At 42.0% G+C, this 25,937-nt stretch overlaps 1 protein-coding gene across 6 annotated transcripts in view; it reads left to right on the top strand.

The window, feature by feature from the left end:
- The window catches only part of TMEM164 (transmembrane protein 164), a 326,236-nt gene that overhangs the window by 151,605 nt on the left and 148,694 nt on the right, over positions 1 to 25,937 (top strand). For all 6 annotated transcript variants that reach the window (XM_033116076.1, XM_033116061.1, XM_033116088.1 and 3 more), the window contains one exon: positions 15,903 to 15,981. In XM_033116076.1, the coding sequence (XP_032971967.1) occupies positions 15,903 to 15,981 (79 nt within the window). The remainder of the gene's footprint in view (positions 1 to 15,902; positions 15,982 to 25,937) is intronic.

Genomic DNA, 25,937 nt, shown 5'->3' with positions numbered 1-25,937 from the left:
CTCTGGGTCCATTTTCATGGCTAGTGCCTATATCATGGTAGCTAGGTAGGGTAGGCCTTTAGATTTCACAGACCCAATTTCTTTTCCATCAGGGGAACAGCCTGAAGTATCAAACAGACAACAGTGGTTAAGATCATGCATTCTGGAGCCAGGTTTCCTGGGTTCACATCCTGAATCAGCCATTTAATAAGACTGGAGAGCTCAGACGAGTTATTTAAATGAACCCTCGTCCCTTTTTCTTTCTGAACAGACCTCGGGTGCACATAATTGGAGTGACCATATTTATAATCCTTGATTTTATAACAAACTCCATCATTGGTCCATGCATGGCCTGCTTCAATTTTATTCACGAGTGCATTTATTTCTTTATGCATAAATGACTATGATGAACTCAACCCAAGAACTAGCCACATTAGTAATAACTTATGTCTGCCTATGTGCTTCCCCATCCTGCTTCCTATTTCCTTACTACCCTGATGGAACCCCTAGCCTGAATTTTGGTTATTATGCCTTTGTTCTTTTGAAAATAAGAGTTTTATCCCTTTCTTTTCTCTCATGAGCACATGTGTGTATTCCTAAATAAGATATTATTTAATTTATTTGTATTTTGGCCCTAATAAAAAGGGTATTATGTTGTATATACTCTTCTGGGATTTGCTTGTTTTATTCATCATTATATTACTAATATTCATTGCTGTTGCTGAGTATAACTGTAGTTCCATTTTAACTGTGGTGTAATATTCTATCATGTAAATATACCATAATGTCTTTTTCCATTCTCCTTGAGGTGGGCATTTGCACTTTTCTAGTATTTACTATTACGCAAACCTCCATAACTCAGTTTTCCCATCTTAAAATTGGAGAATAACCATAGGAGCTACCTCATAAATGTTTTGAAGATGAAAGGAGTTAATAGTTGTAAAGTGCTTAGTACAGGGCCTGGCTCAATAATATATGGTTGGTCAGTGTATTAATTTGTTTTGGCTGTCATAACAAATACCACAGAGTGGGTGGTTTAAGCAACAGAAACTTATTTTTTCACAATTTTGGAGGCTAGAAGTCTAAGATCAGTGTCACTAGTGTTAGTTTCCTCTGAGGGCCTCTTTCTTTGGCTTGTAGATGGTCTTCTGGTGTCTTCAAATGGTCTTTACTCTGTGTCTCTCTGTGTCCTTATCTCCTCTTCTTATAAGATTAGGGCTTAGCCATAGGACCTCATTTTGTCTTAATTTCCTCTTTAAAGGTCCTATACAGTCACATTCTGAGGTACTGTGGTTAGGGCTTCAACATACGAATTTTGGGGGGGATATAATTCAGCTCCTAAGAATCAGTAAGCATAAGCCATTATGATCATCCTCTTCTTCTCAATACAGCTCAGACTTATTCATGCAGCAGACTTAGTCATGACATATCCCCTGGAAACACTCAAATGTCAGTTGTTGTTATTATTATTATTATTATTATTATTATTAATAGGCGGTCAGAACACCAGAGCTTGCTTTCTTGCCTTTTCGGAAATTACTTTTGTTATCAGCAGCAATACTGAAAAATGGCACTTTGTGGTTTCCCAGGATGACAGGCAGCAACTCCTAGTCTGTTAGAGGTGGGAGGAGAGGAGCTAGGAGGTTTCACTTTCATTTTGTTGGGTTGCACGGCCAAGACAGGCAGGTCTGGGCTGCTATATCTTTCACACCAGGAAACATTTGCACAAATAAGTGTTCCACCTGAGCAAGCAGCACCTTTCATGGGCTCGAAATATCTTGTTCTGACATTAGGGAGCTGGCTGGGGGCAGCTACCTGACAACCACATTTCTTTTCCTCCTGCTCTCTCAAGGGCTCTGAGCACCAAGGAGGAAGTCAGGAGTAGCCCTAATAGGGTTTGGAGTACAAAAGGAAGGATTTGTCTTCCTGCAGTCTGTCACTCACTACTCCCTCTCTCCACATCAGATCATGAGAATAAGATGGACTACCACGTGGGCATTTGTCCTTACTGCGGGTGGGGGTGGGGTCACAAGAAAAAATACAAAGACAAAGGATTTGGGGGGTTTATAAACTCCCCACTTTACATGCTGTTTTCTTTACATGCTCAAATATTCTGAGAGAGGGGATTCTTAAAAACTAGAAAAAATCACATTAATCCTTAATAGTGATGTAGGAATATTTTTCCTGTGAGTCCCCCAAATGATGTAGATGATGTTGGATCTGCCGGCAGTTTCTGGGTGTGGGCCGGGATCGTGTCTCGTGAGACCGAAGAATGGAAACACGGACCCAGGAGAGGCAAAGAATTTAAAAAAAAAAAGGGTAATTTATTGAAAGCAAAGAGTCAGAGCTCCCGAGCAGGAGGGGGTCCCAAATGGGGGTGGCCTGTGACTGAGGCAAAAGCTCCTACTTTTATACCTTCCCTTCGCCTGTTTGGGGAAGGGGAGCTCTTTGGAGAAGGGAACTGTTTGAAGAAGGGAACTGGCGCCCTCTAATGAAATTCGTCTACTAGGTTTGTTCTGCTTGCCCATCCTGGAGGAATTAGCAAAGTAACCCACTCTTTATCTATCAGATCTGCTCCATTTGTCAGGCCAAAATGAATTTTGTGATTAACCTCAAGGGCTTGTTACATTATGTCCTGGAGCAAAGGAGTGATTTCAAAACCTGAAGTTTTAGGATATGGCTGTCTTTTGTTTATTCCACCAGGGACCTCCCTGTCTACCTAGAGACATGCTAGCTAACCTGTATCAATAGTTTCATACATCCTTTTGGTTAAGGATTCCTGCAATATAGACATATGAATAATATAATATGAAAATTCTCCCCTCCCACTCCTGAGAGATAATTGCTGCTAACAGTTTGGTACATTCTCCTTTTGATTTTTTTCTTCGACTTTTAGAAACTTTTAGCTACATGATTAATAAATGAAAAAATTTATTTGTTGTGAAAATCCAACTATACATGTAGAGGATTCAAAGTCAAGCTCTCTCCTTCCCTATTCCAACCTCTCTTTCCGAATCCTGCTCCCCTGTCCAGATTGGTAAATATAATCCCAGTCCTTTTAATGCATTTTTGTATACATTTAAAACTACAAATACTAACTTGTCCTTTTTTCTTCTACAAAAAGGATCATGCTTTGTACAATATATTTGCTGAGTTTTGTCTACAAATGGTTGTACCTCCTTTTTTGTAAATGGTTGCATACTTAGTTGTCCAGATTATTTTTTGATGGTTCTCCTGCTAATGGACATTTAGTTTGCTTTTTTGTTATTACATATTTTTTGTTATTACAAGTAATGTTGCAGTGAACATCTTTATACACACAGCTTTGAGCATGTATGCAAGTATCTCTGTTAGTTTAAATTCCTAGAAGTGACATTAGTGAGTCAAAATGAATGGGTATTTAAAATTTTTGGTAAATATTGACAAATTATTGTTCAAAATGAGTGCACCTTGTTTTCTCTTCAGTTAATGTATCTTAGGATTTTGCCATGTTAGTTCAGATTTACTTCATTTAAATTCATTTAAAATTTAAAAATATTCCAACTTTTTATTATAAAAATAGTTTTCTAACATACTGAAGAGTTGAAATAATAATACAGTGAACAACAACTATACGAGGTCAGACGATGAAGTTCACGAACTTATCCTAGACAAAGTGTTACACACCTCATTGCTGAATATCACTACAGTCACCTTTGAAATACTTCCCTTGGGAAGCTATGCACTGACGCCTAGTCCACCTTTCAAAGAAATTTTGGAACTCTTTTTCTGGAATGGCCATCAGAGCGGTCGTTGTATTACGCTTGATGTCTTGAATGTCATCAAAATGTCTTCCTTTCAATATTTCCTTTATCTTTGGGTAAAGAAAGAAGTCATTTGGGGCCAGATCAGGTGAGTAGGGAGGGTGTTCCAATGCAGTTATTTGTTTACTGGCTAAAAGCTCCCTCACAGACAGTGTCGGGTGAGCTGGTGCATTGTCGTGGTGCAAGTGCCATGAATTGTTGGTGAAAAGTTCAGATCGACTAATTTTTTCACGCAGCCTTTTCAGCACTTCCAAATAGTAAACTTGGTTAACTGTTTGTTCAGTTGGTACAAATTCATAATGAATAATCCCTCTGACATCAAAGAAGGTTAGCAACATTGTTGCAACAAGTTCCCCCACTTAATTGTCAGACCTGGTATATCCTCCAGCTCTAGAATCAACAATTAACTTTTTTCCATATTCACTAACTCCATTTTTCTTTCTATGTAAGTTTGCTGAATCATTTCAAAAAAGTTGCAGACATCTTGACACTTCATTTCTAAATACTTCAGCCAGAAACTCTTAAGAATAAGAGCATTGTCTTGTACAACCACAATACCATTATCACACTCAAGAAAATTACCACTAATTCTATCATACTGTATACTTTATCTAATAATCAGTTTATATTCAAATTTTCCCAGTTGTTCAAAAAATGTCTGTTTAACTTAACAAATAAATCAGAATCCAGTCAAGTTGCAAGGTTGCTTTATCTCTTCAGTTTTTTTTTTTTATTATTTATTTTTATTTTTAAATCTAGGAACAATCCCTCCACCTCCTTCATTTAAGACATTGAAATTTTTATGAAGTCTGGCCAGTTGTTTTGCAGAGGGTGCCACATTCTGGATTTGTCTTGAGTGTTTCCTCATGGCACCTTGTTGTTTTTAATGGCAGCGTGGTATTCTGTTCCATGAATATATTGTGGTTGATTTTAGCTTGTGGGCATTCCTTTTGTGGCTCCTCTAACAAGTGGTATTTAGTCCCAAGGAGTTTGTGGCACCAGTAAACCACAGTAAAAGTCTGTGGTCAGTTAATGAAGATGCAGTGTTTCAAAGCCAAACTTGGTTGGCAGGATCATTACCAAAAGCAGAAGTAACAGTGGGGTTGCATCCTTTCACATCCTTTTCCCCTCTAAGGGAGATAGATTATTGTTTTAGTATATTCAGGTTGCTATAACAAAATGCCATAGACTAGGTGGCTTAAAAACAACAGAAATCTTTCTCACAGTTCTGGAGGCTGGAAGTCCAACACAAGGGTACCAGCATGGTCCAGTGAGGGCCCTTTTCCAGGTTGCAAACTTCTCATTGTGTCCCTACAGGGCGGAAGGGGCTAGGGAGCTCTCTGGGGCCTCTTTTATAAGGGCACTGATCCCATTCCTGAGGACTCCGCTCTCATGAACTAATCACCTCCTAAAGGCCCCACTTTTTAAAAAAATTAAATTTATTGGGGTGACGTTGGTTAGTAAAATTATATAGGTTTCAAGTATACAATTCTGTAATACATCATCTGTATATTGCATTGTGTGTTCACCACCCAAAGTCAAGTCTCCGTCCATCACCATATATTTGACCCCCTTTACCCTTTTCTACTCCTCCCCACCCCTTCCCTCTGGTAGCTACTAAATTGTTGTCTGAGTCTATGAGTTTTTGTTTGTCTTGTTCATTTGTTGCTTTCAGTTTTATTTCCCACAGATGAGTGAAGTCCTATGGTTCTTGACTTTTTCTGTGTGACTTATTTCGCATAGCATTATAATCTTAGGATCCATCCATGTTGTTGGAAATGGCATTGTTTCATTTTTTTCTTATGGCTGACTAATATTTCATTGTATATACCACATCTTCTTTATCCAATCATCTATCAAAGAACACTTCAATTGTTTTTATGACTTGGCCACCGTGAATAATGCTGCAATGAACATCAGGGTATACACAGAGGGTGCCAAAAAAATGTGTACACATTTCAAGAAAGGAAAAAAAAAACTGTTGAAATTGTCAATATATACCTATAACAAAAGAATACAAGTTGCGTTTGACTTCTGCAATTAGAAGAGGTGCTCAAAGTGGTAACCGTCAGGTTAATTTTAATATAATTTTCTCCTTTCTTAAAATGTGTATATATGTTTTTGGCACGCTCTGTATATCTTTGTGGATAAATGTTTTCAGATTTTTTGGGTTAGATACCCAGAAGAGGGATTACTGGGTCGTATGGTAACTCTATTCTTAATTTTTTTGGAAAACTCCATACTGTTTTACATAATGGCTGTACCAAGTTACATTCCTACCAGCAGTGTATGAGGATTCCGTTTTTCTCCACAGCCTATCCAACACTTGTTATTACTTGTCTTTTTGATAGCCATTTTAACAGGTGTGTAGCGGTATCTCACTGTGGTTTTGATTTGCATTTCCCTAATAGCTAGTGAAGCTGAGTATTTATGTATCTGTTGGTTGTTTGTATGTCTTCTTGGCAGAAGTGTCTGTTCAGGTCCTCTGCCCAAATTTTAATTGGAGTGTTTGTTTGTTTTTTTTTGGCATTGAGTGTATGAGTTCCTTATATATTTTGGATATTAGCCCCTTGTTGGAGGCATTGTTTGCAAAAATTTTCTCCCATTCAGTTGGTTGCCTCTTGGTTTTGTTGATGGTTTCTTTTGCTGTGCAGAAGCCTTTTGGTTTGATATACTCGCATTCATTTACTTTTGTTTTTACTTCCCCTGCCTTTGAGGTCAAATTCATAAAATCCTCTCTGAACCCAAGGTCCAGATAAGTTTAGTACCTATGCTTTTTTCTATGCAATTTATTGTTTCTGGTCTTATGTTTATGTGTTTGATCCATTTTGAGTTAATTTTCATAAATGGTGACAGATAGCAGTCCAGTTTCATTCTTTTGCCTGTAGGTTTCCAATTTTCCCAGCACAATTTATTTAAGAGGCTTTCTTTTCTTCATTGTATGTTTTTGGCTCCTTTCATGAAAATTATTTGCCCATATGTATGTGGGTTTATTTCTGGGTTCTCAATTTTATTCCATTGGTCTGTGTGTCTGTTTTTCTGCCAATATCATGCTGTTTTGATTACTGTCACTTTGTAGTATAAATTAAAGTCAGGGAATATGATACCTCTGGCTGTGTTTTTTTTTTTTTTTCTCCCAATTGCTTTGGTTATTCGAGGTGTTTTGTGATTCCATACAAATCTGATGGTTTTTTGTTTTATTTGTTTAAAAAATGCCATTGGGATTTTGATATGGATTGCATTAAATCTGTATATTGCTTTGGGTAATATGAAGGCCCCACATCTAAATACCATCACATCAGGCAAGAGTTTGTGGTGGGATGGGTCACAAACATTCAGACCATAGCAATTATCTTTTCCGATTCTCTGATCACTTTTGAGAGGCTGCAATCTGGGGCCAAGCTGACACCAAGGTCTTCTCTTTGTTACCATCTGTCCTCCCTTTGTACCTTGTCATCAGCCATGGACTCTTTTAGTAATGCCAGATCTCCTGCCACACGGTGTCAGCTCTTAATTTGTGAGCTCCGTCAACTTCTGTCACACCACTCCCTCTTACAGTTATTCTTATTTCAGCTTGTCCTTCCCTCCTCATCTCCTGGAGCCCAAACCAATCCTTGTCTTTGTGCTCTGGGTTCCATCCCATGCCTGCTTCACCATCCTATGCCTTCTGCCCCTCTTGCTTCTTCAGCCTCTCCCTCTCCACTGTCTCTTTCCTTCAGTCTATAAATATGTTCAAATGTCTCCCATTGTTTACAGTTATTTTTTCTTCATCAATACTACCCTTGAGTTACAACTTCCATATTTCTCCACCCATTCACTCTTCTTGAAAGAGTACTGTAGAGCAGGGACCTGCAAGACGGGGTGCATAAGGTGTTCTACTGGGGTGATTAAAGAAAATGTTAGCATTTTTATGCGTTTTAAAATTTCATCGTTTTACTTTTTCATGTGTGTTTTATAATCTGTGTGTGTATATACACATACAGAGGATGCCAAAAGAATGTATACACATTTTAAGAAAGGAAAACTATTAAAATTGTAATATTCAATATATACCAATAACAAAAGATGAATACCAGTCACATTTGACTTCTGCAATTACAAGAGGAGCTCCAAGCGGTTACCATCAGCATCCAGACACTTCTTACTATGGCAAACTACTGATTGAACAATGTTGACCAAAGTGTCCACTTGTATACATTTTTTGGCACCCCTGGTATATAGTATAGTATAGTATAGTTATACATGTATATTACTTGCCTTTCAATTATTCTCATTCTCTCCAGACCCACATTCCCACTGACTTATGAACATCCTGCCCCGCTATCACCCTAGCCTTGCAAACTCATAATCGTTCTAGCTTCTTTTCTTGTACCTGGCCTCCTCCAATCTGCTTCCTTGACTGTAGGCAGGCCCCAACTTAAGGAGAAGCCCCAACATCCCTCCAGCCACCTAGGTCATCAGACTGGGAGTCATCTTTGATTTCTTTACTCCTCTTACTCCTAGGTATCCCCAATCTAATCAGTTACTTAGTCCTGCTGATTCAAATTCCTTAGCTTCTTTCAAATATGCCTGTCCTCTCTTTTGCTGCCTCTGCCTTAAGCTTGATTTAGACATTGCTGTCGCCAGTCCCTAAGTAATCTCCCTGCCTCCACTGGCATCACCTAAACCCAGCCACCAGCAGGAGCATTGCACAACTGTACATCATACAGAACTGTCCCTCACTTTTAAAGAAAAGTCAAATCAAAAGCACTGCTTGATCTGCAGGTCATTCCATGATCTTTTGTTGCACCGACATTATCCCTTTATCTGTTAGCCTCCTCAACTAGACTATGAACTCTTGTAGGGCAGGGACTGTGTCTTCATTATTGCAGTATACCCAGAGCCAGGCACATTACCTGACACCTAGTAGTGTGTCCATAAGTGTTTTGTTTTTATTTTTAATTTTTTTAGATGAGAGTAAGAATAGGATTGTCACGTGTTAGGAGAGCAGTGCTGTCATTCCTTTGAGAAATAAATAGATAAAAACTCAGCTAGAGATGGACCAAAGGAATGGATTGAGTTGGGAAGCTAAAGTTATTCTGGTAGTCATCTGATAAAAATACTTATATGTGACTTAGGATTGTGGGGCAGGCCAGGTGCTACCATCTCTTGCTGGAGGCTCTTGCTAAGGCAGAATGATGAGTTGAAAAGAGCTTTATACCCAGAGAGACCTGGCATTAAGTCTTGCTGGCAGCAATTGAAATCCTGGCTTTACCACAGAGTGGCTGGATTGATGTTAGAGAGGAGGATGGTAATGACAGCTAATGTTTATTGAGTATATATTATATGCCAGCACTGGGCCAAGAACTCTACACACATTGTTTCACCTAATTTCGCCACTATTTGATGAGATAGGTGCTATTATAATTCCCGTTTTACAAGTGAGCCAGCTGAAGCTCAGCAAGATTGATTTGCCCAAAGGTGCATAGCAACTAAATGATGGCACTAGAATTTCAATCTTAGCAGCCTAACTCTAGGCTAGAGATATTCACTACGGAGTCATCTGTATATAGGTGGTATTTAGAGCCAGGAACCTAGATAAGATTATATAGTGAGTGAAAGTAGATAGAAAAAAGAGACACGGAATTGGTTCTGGGCCCCTCCAATATTTAAAGGTGAGGGACATAGAGGAGGTCCAGCAAAGGAGGTTGAGAAGGAGCGTCATTGAGATAGGAGAAGAACAGACAGTGATGCCCTACACGCCCGGTGTAGAAAGTGTTTTAAGGACGAGGCAGTGATCAACTGCATCAAATGCTGCTGATAGGTCAAGTAAGATGAAGCCCAAAATTGACCTGGATCAGCATTATAGTTAATTGCACAAGGGGGTAATTGTGCCCCAAATCTCCCTGACACCCTGGCATGAGGATGAAGGGGGCAGATATTTAAGATTCATACAAACATACCCTAGGGACTAGCTTCTCTCCTCATTTCCCATTGGAATTAGGAATGTGGAAGTCGTTGGTAACCTCAGTAAAAGCAATTTAGGGGGACTGGTGGGTGTGAAAATTTGATTGGAGTGGATAGAAGGATAATTCAGAAAAGAGGAAATGATGGCAATGAGAGAGATGTTTTAAGGAGTTTTGTTCTAAAGGGAAACAAATATGGGGGTGATAGCTAGAATGGGAAGTGGGATCAAGAATGTTTGTCTCTTTAGATATTATAACTTGTTTGTTTTCTGATGGGAATGATCACGTGGGAAAAAAGGGACAATTGCAGGTGTGATGTTGAGTTGGCAAGAAAGTATAGAATCTAGTGCACGAATGGGGGGACTAGCCTTAGCTAGCAGCATGGGTGGTTTCTACATAGCGACAGAAGGAAAGGCAGCTAGCTGTGGGGGTTAGGTTCAGGGAGGAGAGTGATATAGAGGTGGGAGCTTGTGCATGTTCTCTTCCAATTGTTCCTTTTCCCCCCAATGAAATCGTAGGAAGCTGTATCACCAGCTGAGGGTCGGAAAGATGGGAAAAGTTTAAGGAAAGTGGGAGAAGTTATGAAATAGTTGTCTAGGAGAAAGGAGAGTGAATGGACTTGGGAATGCAGTCGGATCATGGATTGAATTAAGGGCCCACTCAAAATTTGCAGTCATGAATTTAAAGTGTTAATGGCATAGCTTTATATTTTTCTCCCACCATGATTACTTGCATGGCATATGGACATGAAAGCAGTGAGTTGGATTTAACTAGAAATGTGATTTTTTGAGGCGAGTAGGAAAAAGGGAGAGAGAATTTTGGGTGAGTTGAGGGTGTACGGAAGGGAGTGATGGCTAAGCATTGAAGTGAGGACATGAGATTGGTGAGGGGCAGTAAAAAGGTGGTAGGATCAATAGAATGTAGGATCCAGCAAATTTGAAAGATTGTTAGAGTTGGAATATGAGGGGTTGTGAGTTGAATAGATAGGAGGTGGTGGTTGGAGAGTGGGCTGTCTGACAGAGTTTATGTAGGAGTCCCAGGTGTTAGTAATGACAAGTACGACCATGGGAATAAAGGGCTGAGGTAAGATCTTGAGGGAAATGCAGGCCAAGGCATTGAGAGACCAGAGTATTTGCTAAATATTGGAAACACAGGAATTTTGACAAAGACATGTCAGGAAAAAGTGACAGGGAGGCCAGAGGTAAAGTATTTCAAGGACTGAAGGGGAACATCCATGGGGAGCTTTCATAGATGACTGTAACAGGAGGAGTAGTGGGTCGTAGAGTACAATGACATGAGATTCACATGGGGCGGGGTGTTAGGAAGCAGGCAGAGAAATGGTCTAGAAGAGACAGCAATTTAGAAGTAGCAGTGAGGAACAGACAGGTCCTCTACTGGCCCAGTGGGAAAAGGCAATATGGGTGGAAAATCACCCACCATTTGCTAGGGGTGTAGGAATAGCTGAGTGTGGGGTGTGGAGGAACCAGGTTTTCTATGAAGCAAAAAGGTGAAGGGGGCACTCAAAGAAGAGTGTGAGGATATAGGTGATTTTGTTAATGATTTCATTGGGTTCCAGAGGATAGAGTGGAAGGGTTTCAGGAATTGGGGAGCAGTAGAAGATGGGGTCAGATTAGGGGATGTACAGAGCCATGCGGGGATTAGGGTTCAGGTGTTGCGCAGTGTCCAGGGAGGCTTGGGCTTCTTACACTGATTGAAGTAACCAGGGATGTAGGGCGCAATGGGATTGGTGGCCCGTGGCAGTGTGGTGGTGTGGCTGTCAGGGCTGTGGGCTGGAGGAAGGTCAGGATATTGCCATGGACAGAGTCCATGCATCCATTGTTTCAGGCAGTCTGACTCCAGAGTCCTGGAGAACTTTACCACTCTGCTCTAAAGAAGAAGTTGACTTGGATGTGAGAAGAAAGTTAATGACCTGTGCAGCTTAAAACATTTTCATTGCTTTTGACTTTCAATTGCATCGATATCGGACTTTCTGTCTCAAACCTTGGGAATCCTCCAGTTCAAAAGGAACTGGTATATGTACATTAGAGTGGAGCTTCAGATGTGAGTTCTGTAGGGTAGAAATGAATTATCCAAGTGGAACTTCTTCTGAGGGAAGTATGACATTTTACAGATAATGTTTGCAAAATGGGGGAAAGTGGAGAGGCTCTATGAGAAAGTTCCTGGGACTTGTTACAGATTCAGTGCTCAGTAAAGAAAACTACCTTTTGTCTTCTCTGTTGCCAAATGCCCTTTACCCCCATCCGAGCCCTGCAGTTGCTTCTTTGGATGCTATTTAACATCTCTGTGCCTCAGTTTTCTTATCTGTCAAATGGGGGTGATCATAGTTCCTGCTTCACAGGAATCTTGTAATAATGAAATGAGGTAACACAGGTGAAAGTATTTAACACAGTACATGGTACATAAGTATTTAATAAATATGTTTTATTAAATGACCAGTGGGAGGTTCTTGCTCCCATTTAGCTCCCTTCTTCCTGCCACTTGTGTGTTGTTTCTCATGTTGCCCTCCTCTTTCATCTCCTTTCTTTCCTCTCCCTATTTTCCTACACTTCCTCTTTTGCCTATATATAGCCTTTCTCCTTCCTGGCTCTGGCTGCCAATGGTACCCACACTCAAGTTTGACATTCTTTGTGGCCTTCCAAGGTAAGGGACTCTTGGAATAGGGGGTGAGGCAGCCCTCAGAGGAAGGACGTGACTTATGGGAGCAGTCTTCTGACTGCCTCAACTGAGATCTGTGCCTGAGGTGTCTACACAGCCTCAGTGGGCTGGTGACAGGAGCCTCACGACCTGGGATGCCTGTATTACAGGCCAGGCTGGGCCACTGTGTGATGTGGGGCCCAGGGCCACATTGGGGCAGAGCAGGCTGTGAAGGGGAGGGGCATGTCAATAGCGAGGGGCTAGGCGCAGTCCCCATGTGAAGGGAGAGTGAGAACAAGCACTAATTTTGCTGCTGCTGACTTACCACCATTACTACTTCTGTTAATGGTAACACCTCCTCTCCACTGCTTATCTCCTTGGTGTCAGACTTTTTTATTGGGGGGGGTGGCGGGTGGAGGGAGTGGCAGAGGATAGCAGAGTGTACCTGCTCAAGCTACAAACTCTAGAACCAGACTGCCTGGGTTTGAATCCTACCTCTGTTCACCAAATGAGTCGTGTGCCCTCAGAGAAGTTAGTTATTTAACCTTTCTGTGCCTCATTTTCTCATCTCTAAATGGAGATAATTAGAACAGTACAGTAAATCCTCACTTAAGGTAAACTCTTCCCCTGGATAGATTCTGTGACTTTAAGCAAAATGATGTATAAGGAAACTAATTTTGCCATAGGCTAATGATATAAACAAGAATTAAGTTCCTACAGCATCTCATCAATGTTATAACAAAATGATGTTAAAAGACACAATGTTTTTCGAGGACCTGCTATATAGTTGTTACAAGGATTGGGTGAGATCATAGTTAAGAAAGTGCTTATAATAGTTCCTGGCACGTTATAAGTACTATATAAATGTTTATGTTATAAACATTAGAAATCTTACAACAATCTTATAACAGCACAGTTATTTTCATTTTACTGATGTGGAGAGGTTAAGTGACTTTCCGGAGGTCACAGGGTTATTAAGTGGCAGAATCAAATCTAGAAACAGATTTGACAGACTCCAAAGTCCTTGCTTGCAGCTGTGATGCTAAACTGCCTCCGTGGACATGCCAGTGGGGAGTTTGCCTTCTAGGAGGGCTGTCAGGGAGGGAGAAGCAAATGGGCAATGTGAGTCCAGGGAAGTAAACAGTCTGAGAAGTCAGCAGAGGTACTGCTGGATGACCTGGCTGGGACCAGGGGCTGCATGTCCTTGGCCTGGTTCTCTGCTCCCTTCTGTGGGAGTGGAGTCTGGGGTTCCCTTAGGTACCTGAAGATTTGGATTGTAGCCAGAGCACTGAACCTTCCTTGGTCCTTTTCCTCCTTGCCTGTTTTCCGTGTAATCACAGTCAAGTCAGTTAACCCTTTTACACCTCATTTATTTCCTCATCTGTCAAATGTGGATAATGACACTTTACCTGCCTACATCATGGGATTTTTTTTATTTTTTTTAGTATTTTTAAAAAATTTATTGGGGTGACAATTGTTAGTGAAATTACATAGATTTCAGCTGTACAATTCTGTATTACATCATCCATGTATCTCATTGTGTGTTCACCACCCGGAGTCAGTTCTCCTTCCATCACCATATATTTGTTGGGGATTTTTTTTAAAGGATTGAGTTAATCATGGATCTGAAAACATTAGAAAAAGTATGAAGCAACACCCAAATGTAAGATAGTAGAGTGACTCCCAGACCACATTACTGTGAGGGTCCATTTGGGCCTTTCAGGCCTCCATAGTACCTCTTGCTGGTGATGCCCATTGGTAAACCCCACGACCTTTTTGAGCTTTTCCAGCATGGTCTGCAGAGATGCTTGGAATCTCATGTCTTTTTCTGGGATTTTGCATTCCTCTCTGTGGGCATAAAATAAGTCAAGCATTATCTGTATCCATGGGAAATTTCCTTTCTGCATGGGTTTTTATTTTCAAGAGCCAGAGCCAGTGTCTGTCCAGGGTCCACAGTTACCTCAGCTCTCATTCCAAGAACTCTGCCATCTTTGGTTTCAGCTCTTGGCACAAGAGCTCCTTGGCCTGAGAACCCATAACTGCCCCTTCTTATTAGCATAGACTTGCTTCTGTGCATGTTCCGTAGGGAACAAGGAGGGAGCTGACCCTTCCCCTGGGTATCCTCGTTTCTGGGCTTCGTGTGTGTGTGTGTGTGTGTGTGTGTGTGTGTGTGTGTGTGTGTGTGTGTGTTGAGGGCTGTGTAAGCCTAGAGGCCAGGCTTCTTGCCAGCTGCTGAAGTTCTTTCCTGGAATTGAGTTGGCCACCCAGCCATTTCCATTCTCTGCCCATTGCCAAGCTTTACAGTACGGTCCCTATGCCAGTTTCAAACCGTACTCTGCTTTGGCAATCCAGAGCTTCCATTTTGAGAGAAAGAGATGGGAAGCAGGAGTGAATGAGTGGGTGTGTTGAATGGAGGGAGGGTGGGGAATTTTTTTTTTTGGCAAGCCATGCCAAAATATATTGGCCCAGTTGTTTGGTCTTTACCCAAAAGTAGGGCTAACTCTGGACTGACCCCAGATATCCAGTGAGGAAACTCTTTATTCTTGGATCTAGACCATATCAGATTAGCAATCTTTTTTTTATTATTATTTTATTGGGGAACATTGGGAAACAGTGTGTTTCTCCAGGGCCCATCAGCTCCAAGTCATTTTACTTAAATCTAGTTGTGGACGGCGCAGCTCAGCTCCAAGTCGATTGCCGTTTTCAATCTTAGTTGCAGGGAGGGGGCGCAGCCCACCATCCCATGCAGGAACTGAACCGGCAACCTTGTTGCTGAGAGCTTGCGCTCTAACCAACTGAGCCACGGGGCCGCCCCTCCAGAAGTTCAGCAGCAGCTCGTTGTCTTCAGTCTAGTTGTGGAGGGCGCAGCTCACTGGCCCGTGTGGGAATCGAACCAGCAACCCTGTTGTTCAGAGCTGATGCTGTAACCAACTGAGCCATCCAGCTGCCCAGTCATCTTTTTTTCCATCTGGAAAATGGGAATAATAAATCCTCCTACATATGTTCTTTATGACAAATGATAAATGAGCTTTTAAATAGTTCACCACCTACTCCCCAGGAACAGGTAGTGACAAATGTTGTGTTTCTTCGAGTATATTCTGCAGAATATTGAGTATTATTTTTAAAAGGACACTGGCGCATTAAGTTTGGGAAACACTGGATAAACAATGTGAAGCAGGTTTTGTAGTTGTAGAGACCACCCAGGCCCTTCATGTACCACTAATATGCATGGTGAATCTTGAAGAGAATATATTTTATTCAACATTTCTTACATTTTTAACCAATTTCTTAGTGGAACATTTCTGAAGTATCATCTCTGAAAAATACACTTTGGAAGATGCTGGCCTAGGTCATAAGTATATTCATTTCATTTTTGTTGTCTGACTGTGAAGGGAGGTGAACTAGTGAAATGCCTGGGGTTGCTAAGATGTGGATTGTGAAGAGCAAGGGCATTCAAGTTCAGAATCTGTTGACATGAATGCTTCCTGGTCTAAAACACCTTTCCCTTCTGTCCTTACAGCTCCCCTTTGAATTGGAGATTTACTACATTCAACATGTTATGCTCTACGTGGTGCCCTTCTACCTGCTTTGGAAAGGAGGTAAGGCCAGTGAACTACACCCCTGTGCCACCCCCACACCTAGCTGCTCTCTTCTGTTTTGGGAAGTCACGACCTCTTGTGTGCTTATCAGGATCTTGAGCTGCTGCCTGGCTGGGTTTCTGCTGCCTGCTTTATGCCAGACACCAGGCAGTGAGAAATGGGCGTAGATAGGGCCTGCAAAGAGTCTAGGGGCTTTTCAGAACCAGCCTTCGTGGGTGAGCTTGGTGCCTCTGACTGCCTATCCCAGGGCCTAGGCCTTGGGCCCTCCGTCTGGGGTAGTTTGGGTTTGCATGGGACCTCCTACACATACTCTGTCACTCACTTGTGCTTGTGCCTTCCATTTGCCTTAGTATGCAGTACAGGGCAGAAGGAGAGAAGGAAGCACTCAGCCCTCCCAGGAGAAGGACCTTGTGCTCTTGTTTATATTCATCTTCTGAGAACCAGAGAAGATACTGAACGGGACAAGAAATCCAGGGACTGTGGGATTGTGGGATTGAGGGAAGAGGCAGGTGAAAGAGCAGCGATCTCCATGTAAAATACACCACTGAAAACCTTCCTTTGGTCATGAGGAAGAGACCAGGAACCTGGTAGAAACAGCCTAGAAAGGAAGTTGATTTATGACCTCACAATGCCCCTTACGTGATCCATCCCCTCCCTCTGCTGTGTAGTAGACAAAGTGTGACCCTTCTAGACTAAGTGTGAGAGCAGCTCCTGTTCAGTTTTCTGACCTTCCTGAAAGTCCTATACCTGAAAGACATCCTTTTCTAGTTTTAGCCACCAGGCTCTCTATCTTGGTTGCTGAGACTTTTCTGGGAGACCAACCCTCCTTACCTTACCCCAAGCAGCAAGGGTTTCATTTCTATCACATTAAAAATGACATGAGGTGACATGGACCCTTGAGCCCACTGGAAGATGGTTTGAAAATGTGTTTCTTCTAACTCAGGAATTCTGGCAGACTTTAAGAACTTCTGGTATGTGATACCCTCAAGGACTAGTCAACCCAGGGACATGTTGGAGGATGGGCACTATGGCATCTACTACCAGTGGAGGGATTTGTCCCCTGTCCCTGACTTCTATCAATTAGGACTCTTAGGACTTGTCCAAATATTCTTTGAGACTGTTTTTACCCTGTGCAGCCACTTGGGGTCTCATACTGTCAAAGAGAACATAAACGTACTATTTTCTCCTCTGAGCTTTAAGGGAAGTCTGAAGCTCTAGTAGCCAGGAGACCTGTGCCATTTCTCTTGTCTGTGCCCTGTGGCACAGCAAATAGCTTCCTAATAATGTTTAAGCCTCAGAGATAGACTCATTCTGAAGGGAACCAGGCAGGTAGCTGTGCCAGGGCTCAGACCCCCAGCACTCATAGTTGCTGGTTTCTGTGGTGTTCAATGCGAGTTCTGGCCAAATGCACATGGCTATTTGTTAAACCTGTTAGTGCTCTGATGTGCCCATAACAATCTGTCAGGTAGCTGAGCTAGAGTAGTCTGCCATGGAAAATACCAGGTAGCTATGCCCTGCTCCCCTCTCCCCAACAAACCAACCAACCACAATCTGGGAAGCTGTACCTTCTAGAAGTGGTAGGTTCCATTGTGCCCTTCTACTGGATCTATTGCTGCACTGTTTGGGGGACTGAGCTGAGGAAGTAGTGATTCCAAGTCTTAATTCCAATTTATTTCCTACTCTTAGTGATTCTCTCTCCTCTCCTCTGGTGCCTGACCCTGAAAAGCAGCTGTAGTAATAGTAACAACAGTAATAACAACCACAGTAAATATCAGTCCTTAGTTACTTTTTATTGACTGTTTCCTGTGTGTGAGATACTGTGCTAGGCATGTTTTGTGTATTTTCTCACAACTCACCTAATGAAAAGTCTTTCTTCTACAGAGGAGAAAATCCAGGCTCAGAAATATTAGATACCTCACCCACAGCCTGGATCCAAAGCCTGGTTTAGATTCCCTTCCAAACTAGCGCTCTTTCCCATATACCATCTTGTCCTATAATACAGTTGTCTGTCTCCTAATGACATCAGGCTGCGAGTCTCACCTCCATCTGCCCCTATTCAGCCATTCACTCAACAAGTATTTGTTGAACACTTACAATGTGCGCAGCATTTGCACTAGGGAATCAGAGATGAACCAGTCATGGAGTCCCCGTCTATGAGGGAAGATAGTCAATTGCAATACGGCATGGTAAGTGCAACAGAGGGCACTGTGGGATCATAATATGATTTCCAAAACCTAGTTCACCTTCCCTTCTTCACCGTTTCTGGGCTCCTGTGTGGTCTCAGTGTCCTTTCTAGCTCTTTTCTGCTCTCTGCTGTCCACTTGGGGAAAATTATGAGCATTCAGAGAATAATCTGGATTTCCTCAAGCTGGTTTCACTTCCGGACTGAGCCTTGGCCCTAGGCCTTACAGAGGGGTAATGGATCTGGAATGGACAGTGGGAAGATTATTCCCTGTAAACAAAAAAAGCTGAGGATTTGGGGCTTCTCTTCCCTAGCAGTCTCTTGTAATTTTCCAAGAATAACTGACTCAGGGTTTTTACCCAAGGCAAGATAGCTCTCATATAGATATCTCCTGTGCCCAGAAACTCTGTTTTCCTAAAAAGGCACACTCCTGCTTCTCTGTGGTTTGGAGGTAGATGGGTGGTGCTTACCGGGAGCCCCATTCCTTCCTTGGTTCTGCAATCCTTTGGCACCACCATCTCTGTCCACACTGCTCTTTTCTTCCTCCAGCCTTGATCTTTATTTCTGTTTCTTTTCCTCTCAACTCTTTGCCTTTGGACATCTGGAACTATAGTTTTATAACCCCCCTAGCCCCACTACCAGCTCTTCGCAGAGCACAAAGTCCTATCTCTTGCCTATAGTGGAGGCTGATCTTTCTGCTTGGCCCCACGTGACTGTGGTACACTTTATGTAGCACTGTGAGGCCACACATTGTTTCAACCTCTTCACACACTGTCTCTTCCCGACCATTATGTCTTCTCTACCTTATGTGAAAATGCTTCTTCTCCTTTTACCATTCTCGTGAACTCTGTTTTTGATAGCCACCACTACTTAACCTCTTGGTCACTTGCCCCACATTCCTAGATGTCTTTGGCCCATGGGCTCTCAAATTTCCCAGTACAACTCCAGCTAGCATCCTGAGAGACTTCCAGGGAGGAATGCTTATTCCACATCCAGCTTCTCAATGTTTGTGTTTCTTAATTCAGTGACTTCTGTATCCCCTTCTCTTTAGCCACTGGACCTTCCCTCATCTCTATCCTTTACCTCTTCCCCTAAAACTCCTCTATCTGAGATCATAAGCCTCTATGTCCCTTTCTTTGACCCAAACCTCCACTCCTTTCAACTCCCTCCTTTCCCAGATTAGCTTATATTACTCTGAGCAATTACTAGAATTTTTCTTTCACCAGCTCCTGAAAGTGTCTCACTCTCTAGTCCCTTCACTGGTATCAGTGTCTAATCCCAGGGCCCAGTCTTGGCTTATTGGAGAAAATCTCTCAAGTCATTCAGGTTTAGGCCACTAAAATTTATTGGTCTCTGTTATAATTGTTCTCTTAACATCATCGCTCAATTATTTTCTGTTTCTGATCAGCTCTTCCCTGCATTGCCCTCAGAAATCATGTGCCAAGCTTCTACCACCCTCCTGAAACTTCCTGTCCTCTCCACTCTCAATAGGTGTTCGTCCAACAAATAACTGAGAAAATAGGGATTTGTGGGTGGGAATTCCCTCAAATACTTCTCTCTACTCTACAAGCTTCCTTATCCATACCCATCCTTACTTTCCTCCCTCCCATCCTGGAGGAAGTGGTATTCCTCCTGAATGAGGCCAGTCACACCTCAGTGTGGTTACTGCCCATCACTGCCACCACCTCTGGAACCTCATTCCATCAATTAGTCACTTGTTTACCTAGAATTTCAACCCTTTCTTTACTACTGGCTTTTTAGCCAATAAGGATGCTGAAGCCTTCCAATTCTGAAAAAACTTTCTTTAGCCCCGCAGAACTCTGTCTTTCATCTTTCCTTCACAGCTAAGCATCTTTTAAAAATAGTCCAAACAATAGTCTCTAAATTTCAGTTCTTTGGGCATGACAATTTTTACCTTATCCATTTAACCACTTGTATTATTATGTATATAATATATGTCCTTAAATCTATTGATTTTTTTCCCTGAAATATGTTCCTTTAGAAGAGGAACTTTATATTATCCAGAACATCCTGCATTCACTGCACTGAGTATCTATTTTAATATACTTTAAATGCAGAACTGTTAAAAACAAAATGTTTATGTTTACCACCTGAAATCAACTCATGAACAGGACACTTGTCTACATTTGATGAGCCTGTCTTCTCAATCACCTTTCATTCCTCAGAACATTGCCATCTGACACCTACCCCCTGCCCACCTCTTCATAGAAACAGCATTTCTAAAGATTGCCCACGACGTCTGTATGACCAAATGTAACGACCATCTCTCAGGCTTTATCCTGCTGGAACTCTCTACTCTGTTGAACATTGCTGAGCATTCATTTTTGGAATGCTCTGCTCTTAGGGCTTCCAAAATCTCCCCCTCTCTTAGCTTGCCTACCTCGCCGACCATGCCCTCCTACGTCTCCTTTAGGAGTTCTTTTTTGTGTCCTCTGAGATGTTCATTTACCCAGAGTTATGTTCTGGGCTCACCTCTCGCTTGCTACTCCAGGCATGGTCTCATGAGCTTACATAGTTTAAGCAGCAGTCTGTCCAGTGATGGCCACCACATCCCTATCTGCAACTGAGACTTAGGAGACGCAGTTTCATATTGTTTACTCAACAGCTCTACCTGAACATCCCAAGCACACCTCACAATCAGCCTGTCCGTGATGCTCTCATTTTCTTTCCCATCAACCCTCCTTCTCTTCCTGTGGTTTTGGACAGATGGCATTCCCAGCTAGAACCTAGAAATCATCCCTACTGCCATATCTATTTCATTAATTCATCTAACACTTGTGTCTTCGTCTGTTTGGGCTGCTATAACAAAATGTCACAGACTGGGTGACTTATGAATAACAGAAATCTATTGCTCACAGTTCTGGAGGCTGGGAAGTCCAGATTAAGATGCCAGCATAGTTGCCTTCTGGTGAGGGCCCTCTTCCTGGTTCATAGGCGTCCCCTTCTCACTGTGTCCTCACATGGAAGGGGAAAGGGATTCCTCTGGAGCCTCTTTTATAAGGCACTAATTCCATTCGTGAGGACTCCACCCTCATAACCTAAGCACCTCCCAAAAGGCCCCACCTCCTAATACCATCATCTTTGGGAGTTAGGATTGCACCATATGAATTTAGGGAGACACAAACATTCAGACCATAGCAACATATTTACACTGACCTTTTTTCTGCCAGGCTCTGCACTGGCCACTGGGGTGCCCTGATGAGTGAAAATCAGACACCAACCCTTCCCTCGGAATTTATAATGTAGCTGGGGGAAGATAGCTATGAATCAAATAATCACACAAATGAATGTATATAGTTACAAAAGAGCTTAGAACAACACAAGCTGATGTGGTTTGGAGGTTTGGGGGAGAGTTCCCTGAGGAAGTGACATTTCAACTGAGAATTGAAGGATGAGTAGAATTTACTAGATCAGTGTAGGATGAAAGGATGTGAACCCTTATAGCCGGCCGCAACAGCATGTGCAACAGCACAGCAGCAGGAGGGGGAGCCAGGCAGTGGGTGGGTGACACTGGGTATGAGGGACAGGCAGGAGTCAGATATGGAGGGCTTTGTAGTCCACGGTCAGGGGTTTGGCCTTTATTGTAAGAGCTGTGGAAACTCAGTGAAAGTTTTAAGAAGAGGGCATAACATCAGCTTATTTTTCATATTGATTCTTTTCTTATGTAATTCACTGATATACTCGTACAGATGCTCCTTGACTTACAAAGGGGTTACGTCCAGATAAACATCATCGTAAGTTGAAAATGACTTAAGTAAAAAATGCGTGTAATACACTTAACCTTCTGAGCATCATAGCTTGTCCTATCGTACCTTAATCGTGCTGCGAACACTTACATTACCCTACGGTTGGGCAATGTCATCCAGCACAATGAACACACTGTAGAGTATCAGTTGTTTACTCTCGTGATCATGTGGCTGGCTGGGAGCTGCAGCTCACTGCCGCTGTCCAACATCATGAGAGAGTATTGTCTAGCCCATGAAAAGATCCAAATTCAAAATTCGAAGCATAGTTTCTACTGATTGTGTATTACTTTCACACTATCGTAAAATTGAAAAATCTTAAGTCAACAACCATCTTAAATAAGGGATCATCTGTAGTTCAAAATCTAAGATATAAAAAACCATTTTATGAAAAACCACCTTCCCACCCCTTCCTCCTATCTACACCATCCCCCCTAGAACTCCCCAGGTTACCACCATTTTTGTTTTGTGCATATCCTCCCAGAGTTTCTTTTTGAATATACAAGTAAAATTTTAAAATATTTTATTTTCCTCCTTCTTAAGATATACTTCCCAAAATAGCGTACTACTATACAACTGTTATGTTGCTGTTACTGTTTTGCTTAGCAGTGTTTCTGAGAGAGCTTTTCCGTGTAAGCCCATAAGAAGCTTCCACATTCTTTTTCACAGCAGCATACGTTCCATTGTGTGGGTGATAAAATACAGTATAATAAAAATGGTACCACTTTTTGTAGCACTGTGAGGCCACACATTGTTTCAACCTCTTCAAACACATTAACTCATTTAATCCCCACACATCCTCTTAGGTAGGTGTTACTGTTATCTCTCCTTTATAAGGAAACTGACGCTCAGATACTAAGTGGCATACCCAGGATTTGATCCTACTGGTGTGGCTCTGGGGTTCTTACTGTTACACATAACACAAGGCTACAACCCTATACCTTAATTTATTTATTCCGTCTCCTATTGATAGACATTTAAGTTGTTTGGAACTTTTTGCTAATGTAAATAACACTGCACTGACTTTGTACCAATGCCATTTTGCATGTGTACAAGTGTATCTATAGGGTAAATCCCCCTAAGTGGAATTGCTGAATCAGAGTATATGCATTTATAATTTTGATGGGTATTTCCCAATCCACAAAGGTATCACAATTTAAATGCTCACTAGCAGTGTGTAAGAGCTCCTGTTTCCACACAGCCTCATCAAAAGAGTGTATTTCCAGCCTTTTCAATTGTTGCCCATCTGTAAGATAAAAATAGTGGTACATCAGTTCAGTTTTAATTTGAATTTCTCTTGAGTGTCATAGCTGCCTTGCGTAGGTGTTTATCTGTGTTTCACCACTAGGTGGGAGTAATTTCATATTTTCATCCTTTCAGGAGACGAGGTTATCATTTTTAATCATAAGTTAAATTAATAATAAGTAATTAAATTGATAGTGTTTAGTATAATTAATATGCTGTGGGAATGAGGGCAAAGGCAAAGTTTGTGAGGTCCCAGGATTTGGCTTGGGTGGCTGGAGGCGGTTTGGATGCGACGAATGAAGAGGGGATCCAGAAGGAGCATGTTTTAGAGAGAAAGATGATTTTACTTGAGTTTGAGGCACTCCTAGGCCATTCAGGAGGATATGTCCAGGAGGCAGTTCAACAGAATATTCTGGAGCTGTTCAGGGGAGTCTGAGTTAGAGGCTGACTTCATTTATAAAAGTGACTTTGCTATAAAAGTAGTGGGTACAGACATGGGAGTGGATGAGGTGGTCCAGGGTAATTATGGACGTGGGGGAAGAAATGGAACTTAGAAAAAGGCCTCGAGGAGTATCAGTCTATAAATAATGGACAGGGAGAAGAGTATGAAGAGATTGCAGGAGTGGTCAGAGGAATGGAAGGAATGGCTGGTTATCTTGGAAGCTAAGGCAGTAAAAATGTTCATTAAAATAGTGTTACTGCACTAAAGGCCCTGCTGCTCACCGCAGGAGTTACTCGAGAGGCAAGGTTGGTGGGAAGAAAAGTAGGTTTATTCAAGATACCGGCATTCTGGAAGGATGGCAGGCTCCTGCCCAAAGGCCAGCTACCACCCCACCCTCTCCGCCCCTCCCACTTCCAGCACGGCCAAAACGTTTTAGATGCAGGTAAGGGGAGGCAGGGCAATGGAAAGGGAAAGTTGGTCAGGCAAATCCTGGAAGAGAGGCGCTTCCCAGAGGCTGATATGTTGCAGGGATAGGAGTGGGTCTTAAAAACTTCTTGTAAGTCAGTGTCCTGGAGGTTTCCTTGAGGAAACACGATCATTAAGCCTGATATGCATAGGGTCTGCAGTAAGCAGAACCATAGAAACTGGTATGCACAGTAAATGTATAGTAAACAGAGGCATTAAGGTTTGGTGGGAGGGAAGAGAAGCAAAGCAAAGAAAAACTTTCAGAAAGTCCCAAGCTAAACTACACTGTTAAATCGAATCACACTAGAGGTTTAAATCTCAAAACAGAAGATACAGTGTCACTGTTACAGTAGTGCTGAAGAGCACCGTGTTGTTTCAGGGAGTTCCAGGAAAGTAAGGCCGTTGGAGAAGTGGGGATGGGCAGGAAGGAGTTAAGAGTGTTAAGGAAGGAGGGCTTAAGGATGTTGTAGAGCCAAGGGAGGGGTTTCTCTCTCCTTTTTCCCCTCATCCTGTTACCTGTCCTCCCCTTTCCTGTCTGCCCAAGGCTGGGCATGTTCAGGCGCTAAGATGAAGGCCAGTAGTGAGAGGGAACATTAAAGATACTAGGGAGAAAGGGGAGTGGATGAATTACAAGGTGATGGCAGCTGCTGAGAATGGAAGTGGTTTGTGGTAGATTGAGAAGGGTAGTGACAAAAGGAGTAAGTGCTGCAGGAAATGGGAGAAGGAGCTAATTCTAGACTGTTTCAGTGCTGTTCAGTAGAAGTCTCTGATGACAGAGATATTCTCTATCTGCTCTGTTCAACACGGTAGCCACTAGCTAGCTACATGTGGCTCCCGAGCTGATGAAATGTGGTGAGTGCAACTGAGGACTTAGGACTGAGGAATTTCTAATTTGGTTTAAGTTTAATGAAATTGAATCGAAATGGAAATAGCTGCATATCTTTCATAGCTACTACAGTTGACTCTTGAACCACACAGGTTTGAACCGTGCGAGTCCACTTATATGTGAATTTTTTTTCCAATAAATATACCGTGTTTCCCCAAAAATAAGACCTAGCTGGACCATCAGCTCTAATGCGTCTTTTGGAGCAAAAATTAATATAAGACCCGAGTATTTTTTTATATTGTATTGTATTGTATTGTATTGTATTATATTATACCCAGTCTTATGTTATTTAAGACCTGGTCTTATAGTAAAATAAGACCTGGTATTATATTATATTATATTATACCTGGTATTATATTATATTATATTGACATGGTCTTATAGTAAAATAAGACCGGGTCTTATATTAGTTTTTGCTCCAAAAGACGCATCAGAACTGATGGTCCAGCTAGGTCTTATTTTCGGGGAAACATGGTACAGTCAGTCATCTAGATCCATGAGTTTCACAGCCACAGATTCTAACAACTGTGGATTGAACAAAGTATTTTCAGTCCATGCTTGGGAATTTGAGGATGCGGAGTGCCAACTGTATACATTGTTCCATACCATTTTATATAAGAGACTTGAACATCTGTGGATTTTAGAATCCATGCTGGTCCTGGAACTAATCACTTGCAGATAACAAATGACGATTGGGAGTCTAACATTATACTCAGATTTTCCACTGTGCAGGTGTGTGAGTGTGAGTGTGTGTGTGTGTGTGTGTGTGTGTGTTGCTTGCTAACCCCCACGTTGTTCAAGGGTCAATCATATATTGGACAGTGCATCTCTAGAAGTTTGGTGACTAGTACTGAGGGGGTCTGCCTGAAACAAATTTTTGTGCGTTTTTTCGGCACCGGTATGTCCAGTCACCCCGTTTTCTCCAGGAAAGCACAGCAGCCTGAGTGAAGGAGCAGAACATCTGGCTTGCTT

Source organism: Rhinolophus ferrumequinum, chromosome X (assembly GCF_004115265.2).
Source record: "Rhinolophus ferrumequinum isolate MPI-CBG mRhiFer1 chromosome X, mRhiFer1_v1.p, whole genome shotgun sequence".
In the NCBI taxonomy this organism is placed as follows: Eukaryota; Metazoa; Chordata; class Mammalia; order Chiroptera; family Rhinolophidae; genus Rhinolophus; species Rhinolophus ferrumequinum.
This window is presented reverse-complemented; position numbering and strand designations above follow the sequence as displayed.